Here is a 20259-nt window from a genome sequence, read left to right as displayed (position 1 = left end):
ACATAGCCTGGCAAGCCATTAGCCCTCATCATCCGTGAGAATATCTGGATGCAAACCTAACCCAATGCGCTTGATGTAGCGGCCGCCATGCACCACCATGCCCAGCAAATGGCCTATGACGGGAATCCATGGCTGAACCACCGTTGGCTCGCTTGGATGCAGCTTTTTTCCTGACGTGTAGCGGAGCGCGAAAGACAGAGTTAGCAAGCCAATGATGATGACTGTGGCTGAATTTATCGACCACGCCTCAATATCAAACAGCGCCATCGTTCATGCCGGCGTCAAATCGCTTAAGGTATGTTATAGCTTCTCCACGGAAAGAGTCTGAAGATAATGTTGTTGGTCTTAACTCCCCGTTACTGATGGAGGACGAACTATCCGAGACGGAAGAGGGCAGCCAAAGCACGGGATCCGTTGGGGGGGGGGCAAGGCGGGTTTCCCAGAAGAACTTGAAGGATCTCATGCCGTGAGATGTCACTGATATCACGTTCTAGCCTGAGGGTTGACGCTGGATAGACGTCGTTTGTCGAGATGCAAGGCGGGGTCTGCATCCTGCAGGAGCGTTACGGGATTGGGATGCCTCGCCGGCGTATCATTGGTCAAAGTCGCCTCTCGCTGCAGAACGGTCAGGCGGAGAGGCTTTCCCGGCCAACGGCTTTTCTGACAGCTGACAGAGCTCAACCTTGCATCCCGCGAGCTTGAGTTCCGTAACTGACTTGATGAACGGGCATGGGGCGGAAGGCGTGGGATTCCCGGAACGGCGCTCAGTCAGAGTCTGCTCTCCCGCCGCCCATGGCCAAAGACTCTCGAGTGCCGAGGCATTACGTCCTTTGCTGGACTGGAACTCGAGAGATCTCGAAAAGCCAGTCACGCCATGCTGTGCTGTCAGTGCTAGCAGTAGGTTTCTCGATAGTACTATGTACGCCGTGTCCGCATTCGACCCGGGTATGACTGGTTATTGCCAAGGGCAAGTGGGGGGGATATTTCGATTCGATGCCGCCGCGAAGTGGAGGGTCTAGGCGAAGCCCTGAAAAGTCATAGTGTCCGCGGCTTGCGTGTAAACCCTGGCCTCACCGAAGTTGTCTCTCCGCTTTCGCACTTGCTCTCCTCCTTGTTTCCTCTTTTCTCCTTCGCGCTCAACTTTGGGCGGCGTGCCGGACGTTGCCAGCCGCTATTCTTGATGTGTTGAAACAACAGGGGAATCAGACACCTTGGAAACTGCGCGGGCAAAAAAACTGCTGGTTATCGGGAAGGGCATGACTTTTTAGGGACACCGACTATTTTTGCGGGACCCCTTTATGCTTATTATAGGCCGGGCCAGACTATCAAGTCATGAAGACAACCGCCGTCACGAAAACATTCCTGCGGTGAGCGAAGAAAGGACACCGAGCCTCGTCGACTTGGGGAGTGAAGCCCCTGTGACGCTCGAAAAGGCCAATTCCATGATTTATTCCCGGGCCCCCTTTTCATCTTTCGGCACACACAAGTATTACAGACGGGAGCGAATAGCTCAATCGTTGGTGCCGCCGCTCATCAAGATCACTCCACTCCTGCAGAAATCTCGGAGCTGAGGCCATTACTGCTGCTCCGCCCCCGGGGGGCCCACGGCCAGGTCGCCGGGACGGGAGGCCGGGATTTACGGGGGCGTAACCGGGAGAGAGACGAGGGACATGTGCGTGCAGGTGGATAAGCAGTGGTCTTGTGGCCACATCGGGTACTTTCAGATCCGGTGGTGTGAGAAGCTGTTCAACGGATGCAAAGGGACGTCGGCTGCGCACGACATCATCTACGAGCCGCAGGAGTGCAGCGACTGCCTTCGTCGGAAGACGCTGCCTAAGCCGTTTGTTTCCAAGTGAGGTGTGCTTGGGCTTGCAGTTGGGGGTGGCTTGTTGCGGTTGAGAAGCAACATCAAGGACGAATCAAACTTCCACGGGCGAGAAGACGCAACGATTCTAGGGTTTGGCTTGCATTCTGGAGAGAAAGAACCTATGAACATCCGGCATGATGATGTCTGGCGGCAGGCAGTTGGACATATCAAGTGTGATGTGGCATCATGGATTCTGGCAGCGAACAAGGTATTCAAGGGATATGCTTCTTTGGCGTTTGGATAACAAGGATAGACAGGCCTGTTGCCATGCTGGGTAGCAACAGGCAATTTACTTTGATTAAATCAGATTGATTCACAAGCTGGGTTGTCTGGCCATTTCGCCTGCCACAGGGTTCCTGCAGCTGTGACTTGGAGAGGGGGGTGGCCAACTTGACTACGCACTCCGTACTCTACATGATAACCAATGCTGCTCGCCGACGAGCATTCTACAGGTCAGACTCGAAGCCGCGTTTCCGGGTTGTTGACCCGTATGCTGGTACACGTCACTCTTTGAAACTCTTTGATATTGCAACTTGAAAACAACCTCGGCATAGATCAGACTGCACGTGGACAATATGGCCGGAGGGCATCCTGATAGCAGCCGATGAGGGGAGAGTATCGTGTCCATATTCGACAGATCGTATTTCGGGGACAGTCCTATGCAGAGACCAAGCGACAAGAGATCAGTCATTGGAGCCTCAGCACTAGACACTCGCGTAGTTCGTGGATTATGCTGCGGGGAACATCATAGCCTATCCATCCAGAATGTCCAAGTAGCCGTGGACATCCAAGCCAGGCGGTAAGAGGGACGGAGAAGGAGAGGCTGCCACTACTAGTAAGTGATTGCGCAGTGCTCGGCCGTTTGGAGTGGTGTTATGGAGATGTTGACGGGCAGGTAATGTCAGTTCTGGTGAGGATTTCTGCAGTTCCAAGAGAGGCGGCACAACAGGCCATGCCCGAGTAATAGCGAGCCGCATGAAAAACAACTGGTTCCGTCACGTCCAATTGGGCCCTGAGTTACCACCGAAGCTGCACGGTCCGTGTCACTAGGCAATATGGGCTCGACGAAGCTCGGAGATGCCACGATATTGGGTCTAGATTCCGCACGAATCTATTCGTAGTTGCCACGATGAAAGGGGGGAAACGAAGACGCCGTCACATGGCCCTATACTGGAGCTCGGTGGGAATGAATTCGGGCTGCACAGGGTCTTGCTCAGCATGAACAGAGGCCCATTGCTGCTGTCCGACCCAGACAGACGAGTATCCAGTTGTGTGACTGTCTCCTTGGTCGTCGCCACGGGATCAGGAGAAGCGAGCCGAGAAGTCGGGGCCTACTTTTGCTTGTCCTTTTTTTTTCTCTCTTGTGTAATTTTTTCCATTTCAGCGCATGAAACGCACGTACTCTGTACCACCACGAGGCCCCTGCTCCTTTTTACTTCTTTTCTTCTAGATGTAGCTGCGTCACTGGCATCGTTGGTCGCATCTGCCGCACTGTCAGCAGGGGAATGGGCCCATACTCGCGACTGATGCCATCCCTCCTCTTGCATCTTGCTATGCTATTCGATGGTGGCGAGACCCGATCATATCAGAGCTCGACAGATGGCGAAGACGGGGAGAAAGGGGAGAGGAAGCTGAAAAATACTTAAGCAGCAGCTGTTCCCCCGGACGTTCGTGTTCGTGGAGATGGCAGGAGCAGCGGGCCGCGGAGAGAACAGGAGCTGCAGTTGCGAGCTGCTGGTTGCTGCTGCCATCTGCCCAGTTTCGTGCCGCGATTCCCTCCACATGTCTCCTGATAAATGCGGCCACTTTTTTTATGCTCTTCTTTTTTTATTCCCCGAAGCGCAGAAGAAGAGCCAAAAAGCAGAGCAGAAATCGCCCCATTGCGGCCGCGGCCCTTGCCTAACGGGGTAGCAATAAGCCCTTCGACACCGACGGCGGGCGGCGGGCGGGCCAATCAGCGGCGGGCTGAGCTTCTCCCTTGGTCCATGGAACCTTGCGAATCATACGATGTCTGAGCAGCCAATTCTTGCATTCTTCGCACATGCATGGCATCCAATGGCGCAGGGTCCCCCCCTCTCGTCTGGCTGCTCTTGTCTCCCTCCTCTTCAGCTACTAAGACAGCAGCTCTGTGGCCCGGCAGGACAGCCACTCTTGTCATCCGCAGGGGAGGGGGGGATGCGCCACGGCTCCGCGAAAAGTCAGGCCATTTTCATCAACAGCCGCAGACGCTGGCCCAAACGACTATCCTTATCCTGGACGCGGGCACGTCGAAAATTTTCATGTTTGCTCGCCCCGGCGCGCCTGCAATTCGCCATGCGGGCTGCTGATACCCACGCAGACGGCAAATGACAGGCCATTCTGGCTCACAGACGCCGTCCCGGCTCTCGCCGAGGGGGAAAGGGTTCCTTGAGGATGTGCTGAGCTCTCCCAGCCAGAAGACAGCCGAGACAGGCTCGACTGGCTGCGGGACGGAGAGCAGAGGGCAGAGGGCAGGTGGACATCCATCCCAACAAAGGCTCCCATCCCGGAACGCAAAAGAGAAGCATCGGAGACCTGCGAGGCACCAGCAGAAATGCTACCCAGCAGTTCTGCAGAAACGCCTTCCCCTCGCTTGCATGGCCTGACTGGCGAGACTGGCCGCCAGACCGCGGGTCTTCTAGCGCCGGGGCCTTGTCTGGATGGCACCGGTTCCTGGAGCGGGATCCTCGTAGCTGGTGCTCGACGGGCTTGTGGTTCTGCTGTGCGTCTGCGCTGCCGGCTGGGCTGGGCTGGATCTGGATGCTGCAGTGCCGTTCCCTCAGGCCTCGGAATCGCAGCCGTCGCGGCGTTGCCCGAACAGCCACCCGGAGCTTGGCCTGCCTTCTGCCTGGTGGTAATGCTGAAACTCCCGACCCTGTATATTACCCGTGATGCTCTGGCACCGCAGCTCCAGACCCGTTGCCAATATCGATCCTGTAGCTTGATATCGAACGGTACTTGCTCGGTACTACCTTAGCTACCACTCTTGCTGCCGGATACCTTGCCCTGTCTCACCTGTGCATGCACAGAGGCACCACCACTATCCATTGACTCCCGGATTTGCATCCACGTCCGTCTGCCTACCGACACCTACCTACTTCTACTTCTACGTCTCCGTCTGCACTCGCATTGACCTCTTCTGCATCTACATTTGCGGGAAAGCTGTACGCGTTTACCATAACTTACCTTACCTTACCTTACCTCACCTTTCCTTACTATCTCACACCCCCCTGATCCTAGCCAGCGTATCCCTCCATACACCTCGGCTCGCTCCCTCACCCCAAGGCACTCTTCTTGATAGTATCCAATCGTGGTGTCTCTTGCTCTTCTTCACCACCTCAATTCTTCTCTTTTCTCCCCTCTTGAGACTTTCTACCTATTATCGCCCCCCTCCTCTTCCGTCTACAACACCCCCCCAGAGGCCGCCGAAACCCGATCTGTGGCTGCCATTAGCCTTTCGGCGCGCATTCCCTCACGCCACCCGTTGGGGTCCCCTTCAACCCCCAGCTCATAATCCGTCGACCCTGTGTCTGCAGCCGCATGGCACAAGCTCTCGACTATTCCTCGTCTTCAGGACCCGGACCCCTCGTCACCCTGCCCGAGCGACATCTCGGCTCCTCAGCCTCGGCCATCACGCCTCCCTCGACCGTCCAGCGCTCGACCTGGACGTCGTCGCCTCGCGCGCCCGCCATGGACATGTTCAGCTTCACAACCGCTGCCCCGGCATCCGCAGTGGCCTCGTATGCCCCCGCCGGCGGCAGCAATAGCAATAGCGGCGGCAACAGCGGCGGCCTGGGCGACATGAACTTCTCTCAGATGCCGCAGTACTCCGGCCGCAACCCCCTACAGCCGATGCTCTCCCAGAGCAAAGAGGGCCCTGATGCCAAGCGGATAAAGGTCGAGTCGCCGCACTCGGCGCTGGATTCGATCGATTCATGGCTTCAGTTCGACGAGGACGCCGACAAGTTTGGCAGCTTTGAGATTGACTTTTCCAAACAGTACAACACGGCCAACCAGCCAAGGTGAGCTGCTCTCCCGAACCGCCGGTCTGGTGCTTCTCGCCCTCTAACACATGCGCATCAAGAGCTTCCACAAACATGACGCCGGGGCTGGGCAGTGGCCTCTACGCCAATCCCACCGCGCCGTTCAGAGAAGAAGACTTCCTCGATGACAGCGCCTTTGACCACTCTCTGTCCGAGGACGACGAAATGTTTGACAACATCAACATCAATGACCAGCTGTCCAAGCTGGGCACGCTGCCTTCGACCGAACCCTCGTCGTCCAGAAGCCTCTTCTCCTCGCCGTCGTTGGGTTGGGAGAAGCCTCCGCAAGGCATCCAGCCCAGCGCCGTCATGGCCAATGAGATTCCCAGGCGCATGACCAACGATTCCTGGGACCCGATCCCGCAGGGCACCAACTACACCCTCACGCCGGACGAGCGCCGCCGGCTGCTCGAAATCGCCATGGGCCCCGGCAGATTGGCGGCCTACGTCAACCCCAACCGGTTCAACATGGGGTTCGGATCTGCGATGCAGCCCAGCATAAGCCAGGAGTTTGGCTTCGGCTTTGGCGCTCCAAAACAGGGGCTGAGCCATATGGGCATGTACCAGAGGAACAACTCGGCCGATACGAGCGCATCCCCTCTTTCGCAGAATCGGGAGTTGAAACACAAGCAGCCCAAGGTCGAGACGCCGCCGAGGACGGTGCCTACGAAGCGGCCCAGCACGCTCTCGGAGACGAGCAGCCTCGGCAAAGAAAAGGTCAAATCCGCCGACCGCATGGCGCACAACGACGTGGAGCGCAAGTATCGGACCAATCTCAAGGACAAGATTACCGAGCTGCGGAATGCGGTGCCGGCACTGCAGCAGGTGGCCGAAGGAGAGCCGGACGCTGCGCAGGGCATTGCCAAAGTGAGCAAGGTGAGTGGGAATCAACATAACCCCGGTTCATCAAAGGTTGTTGTGAAAGCGCTTTGCTGACTCTTGAAATTTCAGGGCACCGTGTTGACCAAAGCGACTGAATACATCCATCAACTCGAGCAACGCAACAAAGACATCATGATGGAGCATAAGCAGCTTATGCGACGACTGCAAGCATTCGAAGCTCTCCTCAACAACTCCATGAGAGTCGACATCATGCCCAGCCACAGCATGACGCTCTTCGACCCAAGAGGATTCTGTTGATTCCTTGTATCAATATTCTCTACGTTGTACATATCGCTTTTCGACGACTGCATGAAAAAATGACGGCTCTTTGGTTTTCCTTTACTTTCCATTTTCCAGTGGGAAGCCTCTCAAACGAGCTTCTCGATCCAGGCAGGCATTTGATCCTTCTTCCCATCACCGTCACCATTACATTTTTCCTAGATCACTTTTGCCTCCTGCTACCAGACACCTCTCACACTACTATCGGCGTTACGGTGGCCTTTTCTTCTTCTTTTTTCTTGTTCTTCTCTTTTTCTCTGCGAATGAACACGGCATGAGGACCCAGATACAAGGGGTTTGTAACTCGGGCATGGGCGGTTTCTTGAGGTTTTTTTCATTGAAAAGGAAAACGGAACGAGGTGAAAAAGGGGGGCCAAAGCACATTAGGGGAAATGCGAACCTAGAGGCAAGAAAGAGGTATCGCTTATGAAGGGGGCAATGACAAAGGGAGCTTTATGTTTTTTTTCAATGAAAGCATAAGGGGATAGATTTGGCGGTCACTGATTGATAGAGATGAGACACCCCTTTTGCTGGGTTTAGGAGACAGAAAACGAAAGAGCAATTGCTCGGGGTTTCTTCTTGGGGCTGTGCATAATACATGAGCATGCGAGGCGCCGTTTTTTGACCGTGATTGAATTTGCCAAGTCATTCTCCCTGTTCTTTTCTGGTTTCAAGACTGCTTGGTTATGGTATGGGTGGCATTTTTTTTGGGAGGGGGTCATGGTTACATGATGTGATGTTTGTGATTCTGAAACATATCCGCCGGCCTTTATGCAGCATGATGTTCTGCGTGGTCTCATTCGTCCAAGCCACGAGTCACATAGTCCAATAACTACATTCACTGAAATGAAGGAAAAGAAAAAAACTACCTCTTTCGAAGAAGGTAAATCAGAGCTTATATATAACACCCATCATACATAATACACGAGTCATAGATGACAATGCCTCAGTAGTGATACATGATCCTCTCCGCTTCAATCCCTCAACGCCTCGATATCCACAACCTCCTTGACAGCCTCCGTGGTAAGAATATACGGCGCATCATCATCCACGCAAATACTATCCTCGATCCTGACCCCCATCCCCCTGAAATGCTTCGGCCAGCGCTCATCATCAGGGACATAGACGCCCGGCTCGACCGTGACGCAGTGTCCCCTCTGCAGAATCTCCCTCCTGCTATAACCCGGACAATCATGCACGTCCAGGCCGATGTAGTGCCCCACGTGGTGCGGAAACAGCTCGCTGACGTTGTACGACGTGAGGTTGGCGAAGCCAATGGCCTTGAGCTGGTCGAGCAGGCCGCGGACGGTGACGCCGTGGATGTCCTCGAGGGACATGCGGGCCGAGGCGCGGCACAGGGAGACGCTCGTGCGCTGGACCTTGAGGACGGCCTCGTAGAGGTCGCGCTGGGCCGGGGAGAAGCGGCCGGAGGCGGGCCAGGTGCGGGAGATGTCGGTGATGTAGGTGCCGTACTGGCCGCCGGCGTCGACGAGGATGAGCTCTTCGTTTTGCAGGACCTGGTTGTTGACGGTGTAGTGGATGCAGTTTGCGCGGGGGCCGCCGGCGACGACGGGGATGTAGGCCGGCCCGTCGCAGCCGTTACGCGTGAACTCGTAGTCCAGGAAGGCGTGAAGGTCCTTTTCCCGTGTCCAGGGGCGGCGCATGGCGTCTGTGATGGCGCGGCCGGAGATGCGGCCCGCGGTGCGCATGTTGGCGATTTCGGCGGGACTCTTGATGGCGCGGAGCTTGTTCATGACGGGGTGGAGCGGGCGGTTGCTGGTTGATGAGGAGGAGGAGGTGGCGCCGGTGATGAAGCGCCAGAGGGACGAGCTGTGCTGGGCCTTTGCGGATTCGACGTCTGTGTAGATGAGTTTGGCGGGCTTGAGGAGCGTCGGGAGGACGGACTCGAGGGCGTCGATGGACCAGGCTTCGTCTGCGTTCCAGACGTCCTGCGCGGCCTGGACGCCGTTGCGGTAGCCGGACCATTGCTCCTCGCGGGGGTTCTTTGGCTTGACGAACATGCGGAAGAGGTAGTCGCCCCATTGGGGGCCGGTCTTTTCGATGACGGCCACGGCGTCGGGCTCGTCCCAGCCGGTGAGGTAGAGGAAGTTGGTTTCCTGGCGGTAGGGGTGGAAGACGGCGCCGGACTTGTACTGCAGGGGGGCGGCGTGCAGGATGGCGATGCTGGAGGGGGGGAGGGCGGAGGCGAGGGCGGCGCGGCGGTCTGCGTATTCTTGGGCGGAGATGCCGGGGGTTACTGGTAGAATTGTGTCAGTGTGGTAGATCATGGTTTGCTTGCTTGGTTGTTGTGAATGAGATGAGGGAGCAGAAGAGCAGTTTCTTGCGAAGACAGGGGCGGAGAAGATGACGGGATCATTGGGGGGGATGTAGACTGACTCTCGCCGGCTTTGAGAATGTGTGGATGTGTCTCATGGACGGGCTGTCCGAACTGGAGGTCGGCTGCTGATATCACGGAGCTGTAGCATCGTCGAGGTGAAACGATGTAAGAGGATGGTGTTTGGCGGTTGATGTGAGAGTTGACTTGGGAGATGCTGCGCCTCTGCTGCCGGAGTGATGGCTTCTGAGGCGCAAGCACCAGGCTCCGTAATGAGGATCGAGGGAGCTTCATTTTGTGAAGGCAGTATATGACGAGTTTGTGAAGCAGTTGAGAGCCAAGCTCATGACCCAACAGAGATTCTTGTTTGCCTCTTTTTTTTTTTTTTCCCTGGTAGGTGCTCCTCTTGTTTGCGATATTGGTGGCTGCTAATGAGATGGACGAGGTCTGGCAAGTTTCACCGCATTCTGCAATGAAACTTGATTTGTCCAGTGAGTCTATCCGCTTCAGATGCACTTGAGGGAGAGCGGCTCATGACCCCGGATCAAGCTTGAATGTTTGAAGGTGGTGGTGATTGGATGGACCCAGACGGATTATCTAATCAACAATGAGCTGCATTGGCAGCGATGGCAGGGGTGTTGATGAGGTAAGGCGGCCTGACGCAGAAGTAACTCGAAAGTATCTCCAACGATGGCGCCGAACGCGTCTTTGCATGCTGCTGCTGGGCACTAAGACCAAGTTGGTGCTCCTGCAGCAGAGGGCATGTACTTGGCATGTACAAGCACCTCTCGCGCAGGGGTCTGTCGAGGGGCTGGGCTGTGGCTGTTTTTTTTTTTTTTTTCCTTTTTTTTCTTTCTCGTTGCTGCCCCGCCAACTTTCTGAGCGCGTCGTGCAAGCTTGTTTACTTTGGACCGTGGCAACAGGATTGCATGCAAGATTGAACGCTGTATGATCATGTAGAGTGTAGAGGCAGGTTTATATGAGCATCTCTGCTCTCAGGCTGAGTTGTATTGGAGATATAATGCTTTGACAGTGAAAGTAACGGATCAAGAGAGATTTTGTTCGTCTTCGCCATTGGTCAATGGCTTGATAAGCAGCTGTCAGTTGTAAATCGAGGTGTGAACCCAGACAACCATCAGAGGCTAATGAGCTCTCAACCCAAACTCTGATAGCCCGAGCTTGACCTTGGTATAGAAACACCGCACCCGTTACAGCTGCTCTTTCATATGGATGTATTCAACCATCCTCTCTGCTTCTCTCATCGAATTTGCATCTCAACAATCCTCAATTCTTCATAGTAGTATCCAACAGCTACCCTGGATATTAGCGGTTGCCGTGCATCGAGCGTGTTTTTAGCAAGGCGGCCCAAGACGGGTATAGCGCTGTTTTGGCCAAGCGCGCAGGCTCCATCAACACTCTGGACCTTCAAAGGCACGCCTCACTCAATCCGATCCATTTCTTTCCCGCACACACGCAAATCCGCATTTCTTTGTCCGCCCCCCAAAAAGGCCTCGATAGCCTTTCGACAAGCTCTCCAGCCTGCCTGGTCCCCTCCCCAGTGGCTGCTGGATCTTCAAATGTCGCTTTAGGGCCCTCCAGCATCCTTTTTCACCTGCTCTTTTCCCCTGGCCGCCTTCTGCCTCCGAGACGTGCTGCGTCCTGCCTCGTCGCGTGCTTCTCGTCACCTCTCCTCCCTCCCCAACCCCTCCTTGGCTGCTCCCTGTCTGCTCGTCTGTCGAGAGCACAACAACGGCCCAGGGCATGCTGATCCGAAAGGCTCCAGCATTCGCACTCGCACTCGCACCCATACATGGCCACCGCCTCGCTGCCAGTCTCTGCGTCCTCCAAGGCGTCCGCTCCCGCCATGTCTTCTAAACGGGCTCCTCTCGCCAGCAACCCCAACGTCGCCAACTCGCCTCTGCGCGCCCCCTCGCTCCTCGCCGGCTTCGTCAAGCCCAAACGTCCCTTTGCCACGGTCCAACGCGAAGAGCCCTATGGACAGCCGCCGCCGGTGAAGAAGCAGGCCTTGGAGAACGGCGCTCAAAAGCCCGTCCGGTCGCCGTCGAAGCTGACCCGCGCTCCGGCACACATTGTGATTCCTCGCAACCCCAGTGCTGTGCCACGGCCCGTCGTCAGGGACCGAGCTGTGAAGGCTACTACGACGTCGACAACGAGGGCTGTGCAAGATGTCGACACGGAGAAGGAGGTGTGGAAGAAGCACCACCGGGCCAAGTTCCCCAAGATGGTCTTTTACTTTGAGAGTATACCAGATGACATACGCGCAAAGCTGACCAAGAGGGTGACTTATCTTGGAGCTGTAGGTCCCTCCAAAACAGAATACCTCTTTTGAGTGCATCATGCTGACTTTGACCAATGAAAACAGCGCCAAGAGCCCTTTTTCTCAATCGACGTTACCCATGTCGTCACGACTCGAGCGATTCCACCTGAGAAACCAGCTGCTGGAGACGCCGAGGTCGAGGTGTCTGAGGAACAGGAGCCCCAGGAGCAGCAGCCCCAGACCATCAACCCGTCTCTTCTAGACAGGAACACCGCCGCCAGGCGTAGGCTGCTCTTTGACTTTCGGCAAGCCTCTTCTGTGCCCTCTCAGGTGACGGATCCCGCGAAACGCAAGGCGGCTCGCAACAACGATGTGCTGCACAAGGCTCGAGACATGGGAAAGAAAATCTGGTCTCTCGATAAGTTTCAGAGCATGCTCGCAGTCCTGCTCGAGTCTGAAACCCAAAGCTACAGCTCCCGATCTGTGAGCTCCAGGAGCCACTACGGCACCAAGAGCTCTCACGAGCCCAACCTGTTCCAGCTGCTTCACAACGAGCGCATCAACGGACCTTCTGATCGTGATCCGACTGCCACCACCCGTGAGCTGACGTATTTCAAGGGCCCGTATCTGTACATCTGGGACATGGATGAGAGGCAAAAGCCCATCATGGTTCGCGAGTACCCCAAGGTGGCGAACAAGACGGATGGCGAATGGCCCCAGTTCCGCAGCGTCGGAAACGGACGCTGTCCCTTTGTCGAGGAAGTAGACGCCGCCGAGAAGGAGTACCGCAGGGCACGGGAACGGGAAAAGGCGCGCTTGGTGGCCAAGGAAGAGCCTGTCCAGATTCTCAAGGCCCCCGAGGTCCCGCCCATGAAGCCGGTGACCGGAAAGCGCACTTTGACAGAGATGGAGGAGGCTCACAACCGAGTTCGTGCCAGCGTCTCGGCAGAGACGTTCCAGCCGATCAAGGGCAACTTCTCGAAGCCGCCGGTGCCATCGGCCCAGAATGCCTTTATCAGTCGAGCCGAAGGGGGCCGCACGTTTGGAGGAGAGCCTGTGGCCTCTGGTATCCAGAACACCATCACGTCGGCCATCCGCTCACAGATGATCTCGTCGACGTCCGGCATCAACGGCGCAAAGGCCGGAACGAGCAAGGAGGTCCACGGGCTGCAGAGGAAAGTTCTGCAAATGACCCATCCGGCTTCGCACGATGCGTCGCGCCGTCATGCAGAGGTTCCGGCCGAGGTTGCGTCCAGCCGGTCGCTGAGCCGAACCACGTCCAAGACCATCCAGGGCCAGGATGACGATGGCCAGAAGGCGGAAAAGAAGCCACCCACGCAGCACCTTAAGAGCAAGCGAGACTTGAAGCCAGGCTACTGCGAGAACTGCCAGGACAAGTTCCGTGACTTTGACGAGGTACGTTATTGCTGTCCACCTGCCAAGCTCGAACAAACTGACTGACATGTCCAACAGCACATCTTGTCCCGCAAGCACCGCAAGTTTGCGGAAAATGACGACAACTGGATCGAGCTGGATGCTCTACTTGCGCAGCTAAAGCGCATACCGAAATACTCTGCCGCTTCTGACGAATCCGACGGAGAATGGTAACTGCATAGCGTTTTTCTTCTTCTTTTCTTCTTGTTTGATCTTTTCCAGTTAGAGACTCGCCGCCACGCATTGGATCCCACTCTCTTCTTGCCCCGATTGCGTTGGCTATCGCATTCCTTATGCCACTTCTCGACACTTTGCAAAAATCTTTTGGGTCGCCACAAACGTCGACTTACCTCCTGGCATCCCAGCCATGGGGACCAAGTATCAGGCTTTGACTTTTTTTTTCTGTGCATATCAACCGGATTTGCGCGGCGTGACTCAGATGGTACCTTTGTCAATACGCGCCTGATCTGGCCATGCCTTTTTTTTTTTTTTCTTTTGGACTTTCTTGTTCTTTCTTTCAGGGATTCTTTTCTTATCTTTCGGCTATAACGACTCAGCATGAGGCTCTGTTTTTCTGGCACAACCGCCGGCATGATTGGCATTTTGAACCCGCATACATAGCAGGAGGCGTTTTCATTTCAAACTCGGCCGTCTTTCCTCTTCCCTCACTTGGAACGATGGATTGGTCTTTGGTGGCGAGAAGGACGTTTGGAGAAGAAGTTGAATGTGGTCTGGATTACGCGAAGGAAGGGAATGGAATGCTTTGCGCATGACGCAGACCGGGACTAACGAAGGGACGGGCAGGGAGCAGATGAGACGAGAGCAGCAGTTGGAGACGAGCAGAGGGAACGAGAGGGCCTTTGATGCTTTGATGGAGCGGGATGACCAAAGGCGCTGACGGGGCTGGATGGGACTTGGGATTGTGTTTAAACCATGTACGTTGTAGCTGGCATGTTACAATTCACAAAGTGTATAAGCAAAGGATGGTCCGGGGGCGTCTATATGGTGCACGAAACGGACCGGTATTTATGACTTGATGGCATTTTGGCGATAGATCTAGGTAGCAGTAGCAGTAGCAGCAGAACGAGCAGGAGCTAATTGGGAAAACGTTGGAATGAGCTGCCGACGCTTGCGATGTGTATGCCTCTCGAGGTATGTATGCCCTGGTGATGTTTATCTGGTGGTGGTCGCGAGGAGGGTATCGTTCGCACTGTATGCGCACTGTGCCCATAAGGCAGCTACCGCATGTGACGAGCTCTTTCATCTCACGCTCATACCCTCACATGCAGATCCCTCAACGCACGACTCCGTCACTACAGCTGCATGCTTTACTCACAAGGCTTCACACATCTTTAAGACTGCAATCAGTTCTTTAGACTTTCACGTATCTGCAGCTCAGCCGTTACAAGCACGCTCAAAGCCAACACCAGCCATGGACCCGGCCTTTATATCCCCGCCCTCACCCTCCTCCCCTCCCCCCTCCTCCTCCGCAGAAGACGCCGACGCCAACAACAACCACCACCAAAATTCCTCCTCCGCTAGCAACCGCGACAGCGGCGCCGCCTCGCCCGAGATCCCCTTGACGCTGAGCGCCTCGGTGATGCTGGCCGACCTCCCGCGCGACGCGACGGCGGCCCTGGCCAGCGCGGGCGAGCTGTTCGCTGCGCACAGCAAGGTGGTGGTCAAGTTCAAGGCCGTGGGGTCGGCTCCCGCGCTGCAGCAGGACGTGTGCAAGATTTCGGCGGGGCGCAAGTTTGAGGAGGTGGTGCGGTATCTGCGGAGGAAGCTGAGGTGCAAGGAGACGGATAGCGTGTTTTTGTATGTGAATAGTGCGTTTGCGCCGTCGTTGGATGAGGTTGTTGGGAATTTGCACCAGGTGAGTCCTCCCAATTTTCTTCAATTTTTTTTTTTAATTTTTTTTTTACATGATATGATATGGGAGTGAGACGACGTGTGGAGGGGACTGACGTAGAGGGAACAGTGCTTCAAGAATGCTCATGATCAGCTGGTTGTGGCCTATTCTATTACTCCGGCGTTTGGATGAAAACACCTGAAACCGAAAGGCGCAAGAGAACAAGGAAGACGAAATGAGGCTTCAAGGTGCCATCTAACGCAGTGGTATCCTTCTATATCAACTTTTCAATTTCCCCTCCTCCTGGAACTCAACAAAACGCCACTACATGCTTGCGCAACACACAGAAAACACACTATATATGGACGAGTCAAACAGCACCAAAGATGGAACCCAAACAAACAAACCAACACCACTGCTCCAGGCTTCTCGTGCTCGGCTTCGCCCCTCACAGGTCCTTTGCGGCCTTGGCAAAAGACTCAAACTCTTCCGCAGGCATGGGATAGGTGTGCTCAGGGGCAGGAAACTGCTTGCTCTTGACCTCATCCCGGTAGGCCACGACGGCCCTGGCCGCCTCGCCCCAGATGTCCCCATACTTCTTGACAAACTTGGGCATGAACCTTCCAGGCGGGAAGTTGCCGGTCAAGTCGATCTGGACAAGCACCTGGCCCGAGCAGCCGTTTCCAGCGCCAATGCCAATGGTGGGAATGGACAGCTTCTGGGTAATCAGGGCGGCGACCTCGGCAGGGACAGCTTCGAGGACGACGGCAAAGGCGCCTGCTTCCTGCACGGCGAGGGCGTCTTCCAGGACTTTCATGGCGCCGGCAGACGTTTTGCCCTGGACGCGGAACCCCCCGAGGGCGTTTTGGCGCTGGGGCGTGAGGCCGATGTGGGCAAGGACGGGGATGCCTGCGGAGGTGATTTTGCGAATGGTGGGAGCAAACTCCTTGCCGCCCTCGAGCTTGACGCTCTGGGCCTTGCCCTGCTTGACAAAGCGGATGGCCGTGGCCAGGGCTTGTTCGGGGGAGATTTCATACGAGCCCATGGGAAGATCTCCAACCTTTTAGGGTTGTTAGTCGGGGTTGACGAGTCGCAAAAGACACAAAGATGGGAAAAGGAGGAGGAGAACTCACGGTAAAGGCGCTCTTGGCGGCTCGGGCTACTGATCGGCAGTGGAGCAGCATGTCCTCGACCTCGACCTCGTTTGTGTCTTCCATCCCCAGAGCCACCATGGCGAGGCTGTCGCCCACCAGGATGATGTCGATGCCGTTCTGGTCGGCGACGTAGGCGCTGGGGAAGTCGTGAGCGGTGATCATGGCGATGGGCTCGCCCTTTTGGTAGAGCGAATTGATGGTACTCATGGTGACCTTTTTGCGCGCAGGCCCGGACCGGGAGCCCATGGGGGAGTGAGAGCTGTATCTGACATGGGAGAGGGTGGGAGTGCGAGACGCGAGAGATGGGCGTGTTGATGATGAGGGTGATGGCGAGGATGGTGAAGATGAGGAGAAGAGGGCTGAGGGAGAGGAAGAAGCAGCGGCAATAGAGCATCTGAGGCCGGGTGTGAGTCGCGTGCTGCTGCGGGCGATGGCCGCACATGATCTGGCCGAGGCTCCGATCGGGAACATGGCTCCCAGTTTGGAAATTTTTGGTGTTGTGTTATTGGCAGGTTGCTTATAGGTACTATGCAGCGGTGACTTATATGGGAGGGTACCAGTGGGGTACCTGCGAGCAAAGAAGTGGGAGCCGGGGATGCAAGACGTGCAGTGCAGACGAAGGGATGATCAGACGATGCCTCGACTAGTAGGAGGAAGCCCTTGAAGAGGAACGAGATGGGATGCTTGTGAGAGAATAATAATTTTATGTAGATTTTGTAATGTAATGAAGCAAGAAAAGAAGAAAGGGAGAAAGCGAAGAGGTGGCGGACGAGGCGCTGTTTTTTAATCTTTTGAAACAGGCATGCTGGTTTTTACGATGTAGAATTGAGTATCTCGGAGGACAGGTCGAGCGGGCTACGGGAAGGGAGGGAGGAAAAAAAAATTGGAGGTCAGCGAAAGGAAAAGTACGGGGTACGAGTACGGGCGCTGCGGGTAGAGCAGAGTAAGAGTACGAGGTACCCTGTTCGATTTTGGGTGCCAAGGTACCTTCATGTAAAAGGTTCGTGCCTGTATTAGGTACTGCTATTACTACATGTTGCTGCGCAGCCTTTCGGCGATTCCAGGTGGGATGCTATTACGCACGATGGTTTCAGTTACTGGGGGTAAGATGAGGAAACATTTTGATTTTTTTTTTTAAAAAATGTTTATTAGGTCATTGGTGAAGCATTTGGAGTTGTTTTGTTCAACCTTGGTTAAGACGGCAGTTTCTGGCTGGGTGCACGGTGCGAGGGGTGCGGGAATGGACTGAGGCACCATATCCGGGTGCCGAGGCGAGGGCACCTCGAGGGAGAAGGACACCAGACGTTATTGATGCGGCTTCGGTGTTGCCGCGGCGAGCCTTGTAAGGCTGGCGATCTTACGTTGAACGCGATGAAAAATGTAATATGCAACAGTAAGGAATTGAGTGAAGAGTATATATGAGTGGAAATAATCCACGATGACGAGAATGGGCAGTGTTATGATGGGGAGTCGAGTAGCCTCGTGGTGTAAGTGAAGGACTGGCTGGGTCTTTGGATCCAAGCGATGCGGCTGACTTGCACGGGCTGTTGAGGGAGAATGCGTATTATGCTGTGAAGAAGTGGCCTTGGTTACATACGTGTAAATGCGGCTGTTGAGGGAGAAACGTCTCGCTGCGTTTGAGATGAAATACGTAAGGCTGAGTGTGGGCTGGATGGGAGTGATTAGATGGAGAATGCGTATGTACAGTACATGCTTGCTTGATCAGCTGGGCTGAGGATGATAATGATGGATTGCACTGAATGGTGGATTATATATTCCTAGGTACATCTATCCTTATTCGTCCCTGGACGCTGACGGCTTTCAAGTGGAATTGCCGAGTTGTGACAGATCCCTTATTCGCCTTGCAAGTCAAGATCGTATAAAATACATCATCACCACAGCCGTCGAGGGTCATCGTCGTCGTCATTCCAGCTGGAGCAACGCCTTACTCGAACAAGAACCCTTGCTCCTTGCCCGCCTCAGCATGAACTCGCCCCCCGGCACAAACAACATGCAGTACATTCATCTGCACACATGACGGAAAGATGGTGGACAGACAGCCACCTGACAGCTAATACTAATCCATCAAATGCACGCAAACAGCGCCCCTCGATGGCGCAGACCACGCCCAAGAACCTCCCAACCGGGAAACGGGCAGCTCACCACTGTGTAATAGTATGTATACCTACAAGTTATAGTATTCTATCCCGGTAGATCCAGCGCCCTTGTCGCTAAATCCTCGGCGCCCTCCAGCGCTGCGGCTCGCCGGAACTGGTCCGCTGATCGATTGCTAGCCAGTGACTCAGGTCCCGCAGAAGGCGCTAGACAGAGCCCAAGTGCCTCGAGAGGCCGGGAGGAGCAGAGGGGCTGCAGGACGCGGCGGGTGGGGAGAGAAGTGACAAGCCGATGCATTCGAACCAGCGCTTTTATTGCCATCCTCGACATCGCATCATTCATTCCTTCACCAACCGCAGATCAGGGAACCGTTCACTCCATTGACCGACCGACTTACAGACGGTGTCCTTTCTTATCACTCGCGCTCCGTGATTCACGTCTCTCCCAGACCTCGTTTCCGACTTCTTCCCACCCTCCGTTCGATCGCCTCTCTCTCTCTCTCACATTCTTTCCATAGTCTTCTCCCGCCGATCGACCCTCGTCTCCCGAGCCCTCATCCGCGCCCATCCGCCTCCCCGAACCGAAACCGAATCGACAGCTGCAAGCCTTGCGGCCACAAGACACTCTACATCAAGTCACGACGCACGCTGGCGACGCCGAGAACCACGCCTCGACAGCCTCGGACGCACTCAGCTCTTCGGTACCACACATCTCTGTGAAGTTGTGTTCGTCAACGGGCCGGAGAGTCCCTTGATAGTCGCCCATCATGAGCAGCCCGCGCCGTCGCATCGAGACTGATGTAAGTTGCTGGTTCGCGGCTTCTCCTCTGCTGCCTCGGGACAGCCGGCGAGCCTGTGTGGATATAGAAAGGTTCAGAGGCTGACGAAGTTGTCTCTTTCTTCCTTGGGTGATATAGGTCATGAAGTAAGTCGGACCTCTCGACTCGGCTCTTGAGTGGAATTTTCGCAATTTAGATAAATATTTGGCTAACAAGCTCGCAGGATGTACGAACGCCCAGAATCCGCAACGCTCCCTCCTGGCCGACTAACACGCGTGATGCAGGTTGATGAGTGACTACGAAGTAACTCTTGTCAATGACAACAGTAAGCAGCAGCCTCAACGACCCTTTCCAACACTGCAGGACTGTTGACTGACTGACTCGCTGCAGTGTAAGACATTGCCGACTGCGCCTTTATCCCCGCCCGTTCGGACGTTCGAGTCGATCGATCCATAATACGTCGTATTGAGAATACTGACACTGCTGCCCTGCAGGCAAGAATTCTTTGTCAGATTCAAGGGCCCAGCGGAGAGTAAGTTTGGCTTGGATAAGATGAGGCGGTCCGTGTGTCACAGCTAACACGCCTCGGCAGCGCCCTTTGAAGGAGGTCTGTGGAAAGTGCACGTCGAACTCCCCGACACGTATCCCTACAAGTCACCCAGCATCGGATTTGTCAACCGCATCTTTCACCCAAACATCGATGAGCTGTAAGTATACACCGGAGCGAGAGGGGAGATGGGGCGGGTGGTTTTGCTTGGGCGCAAGATTTGCTAAGGCATGCGAAACGAAACAGGTCTGGGTCTGTGTGTCTGGATGTCATCAACCAGACATGGTCTCCCATGTTCGATATGATCAACATTTTCGAGGTCTTCCTGCCGCAGCTCCTTCGCTACCCCAACCCGACAGACCCGCTCAACGGTGAAGCTGCTGCTCTTCTAATTAGGGAACCTAAGAGCTACGAAGCCAAAGTGAAAGGTACGCCAGCATTGCTCGAGGCCGAACGAAGGATGGAATATGCTAACGAACCTTGGGGGGGTTTAACAGAGTATGTCCAGAAATACGCAAACAAGGATTCCGTGGACGAGGCTGGCGCCGAGAGCGAGGACGAGGACGACATGTCCTCGGTGGCGAGTTTCGACGACGACGACGAGGAGCCTGCTGGCCAGATGGACGACGTATAGGAGGAACATTCAATCCACATTCTTCCGGCCTCTTTTTGGCCGC

The 20259-nt window shown here is 55.3% G+C and overlaps 7 protein-coding genes across 7 annotated transcripts; 5 read left to right on the top strand and 2 right to left on the bottom strand.

The window, feature by feature from the left end:
- Positions 1-1670: 1670 nt before the first annotated feature.
- Positions 1671-1856, top strand: CCMA1212_010179 (uncharacterized protein; the record flags this gene model as incomplete). The annotated part of the gene is made up of 1 exon (XM_073707232.1): positions 1671-1856. One exon carries the CDS (start codon positions 1671-1673, stop codon positions 1854-1856), a length of 186 nt encoding a protein of 61 aa, XP_073554278.1.
- A 3569-nt stretch (positions 1857-5425) lies between these two features.
- Positions 5426-7068, top strand: CCMA1212_010178 (Putative transcription factor sre2; the record flags this gene model as incomplete). The annotated part of the gene is made up of 3 exons (XM_073707231.1): positions 5426-5907; positions 5970-6804; positions 6880-7068. The coding sequence occupies 3 exons, from the start codon at positions 5426-5428 to the stop codon at positions 7066-7068; spliced, it is 1506 nt and encodes a 501-aa protein (XP_073554279.1).
- Positions 7069-8063: 995 nt separating this feature from the next.
- CCMA1212_010177 (Intermediate cleaving peptidase 55) lies at positions 8064-9718 on the bottom strand (the record flags this gene model as incomplete). Its single annotated transcript, XM_073707230.1, has 2 exons — positions 8064-9346; positions 9487-9718. 2 exons carry the CDS (start codon positions 9716-9718, stop codon positions 8064-8066), a joined length of 1515 nt encoding a protein of 504 aa, XP_073554272.1.
- A 1516-nt stretch (positions 9719-11234) lies between these two features.
- Positions 11235-13310, top strand: CCMA1212_010176 (Hsk1-interacting molecule 1; the record flags this gene model as incomplete). The annotated part of the gene is made up of 3 exons (XM_073707229.1): positions 11235-11741; positions 11808-13118; positions 13176-13310. The coding sequence occupies 3 exons, from the start codon at positions 11235-11237 to the stop codon at positions 13308-13310; spliced, it is 1953 nt and encodes a 650-aa protein (XP_073554273.1).
- A 1258-nt stretch (positions 13311-14568) lies between these two features.
- CCMA1212_010175 (Ubiquitin-like protein) lies at positions 14569-15247 on the top strand (the record flags this gene model as incomplete). The annotated part of the gene is made up of 2 exons (XM_073707228.1): positions 14569-15012; positions 15200-15247. 2 exons carry the CDS (start codon positions 14569-14571, stop codon positions 15245-15247), a joined length of 492 nt encoding a protein of 163 aa, XP_073554270.1.
- Positions 15248-15436: 189 nt separating this feature from the next.
- On the bottom strand, positions 15437-16388 carry CCMA1212_010174 (3-methyl-2-oxobutanoate hydroxymethyltransferase; the record flags this gene model as incomplete). Its single annotated transcript, XM_073707227.1, has 2 exons — positions 15437-16048; positions 16122-16388. The coding sequence occupies 2 exons, from the start codon at positions 16386-16388 to the stop codon at positions 15437-15439; spliced, it is 879 nt and encodes a 292-aa protein (XP_073554271.1).
- A 2788-nt stretch (positions 16389-19176) lies between these two features.
- CCMA1212_010173 (Ubiquitin-conjugating enzyme E2 8) lies at positions 19177-20216 on the top strand (the record flags this gene model as incomplete). The annotated part of the gene is made up of 5 exons (XM_073707226.1): positions 19177-19181; positions 19530-19567; positions 19628-19742; positions 19829-20010; positions 20080-20216. 5 exons carry the CDS (start codon positions 19177-19179, stop codon positions 20214-20216), a joined length of 477 nt encoding a protein of 158 aa, XP_073554276.1.
- Between the last annotated feature and the right edge of the window lie 43 nt (positions 20217-20259).

This window comes from Trichoderma ghanense (assembly GCF_004382785.1).
Source record: "Trichoderma ghanense strain CCMA-1212 chromosome Unknown scaffold_22, whole genome shotgun sequence".
In the NCBI taxonomy this organism is placed as follows: Eukaryota; Fungi; Ascomycota; class Sordariomycetes; order Hypocreales; family Hypocreaceae; genus Trichoderma; species Trichoderma ghanense.
Note: the sequence above shows the minus strand (reverse complement) of the source record. Positions and strands in the feature narration are given on the sequence as shown.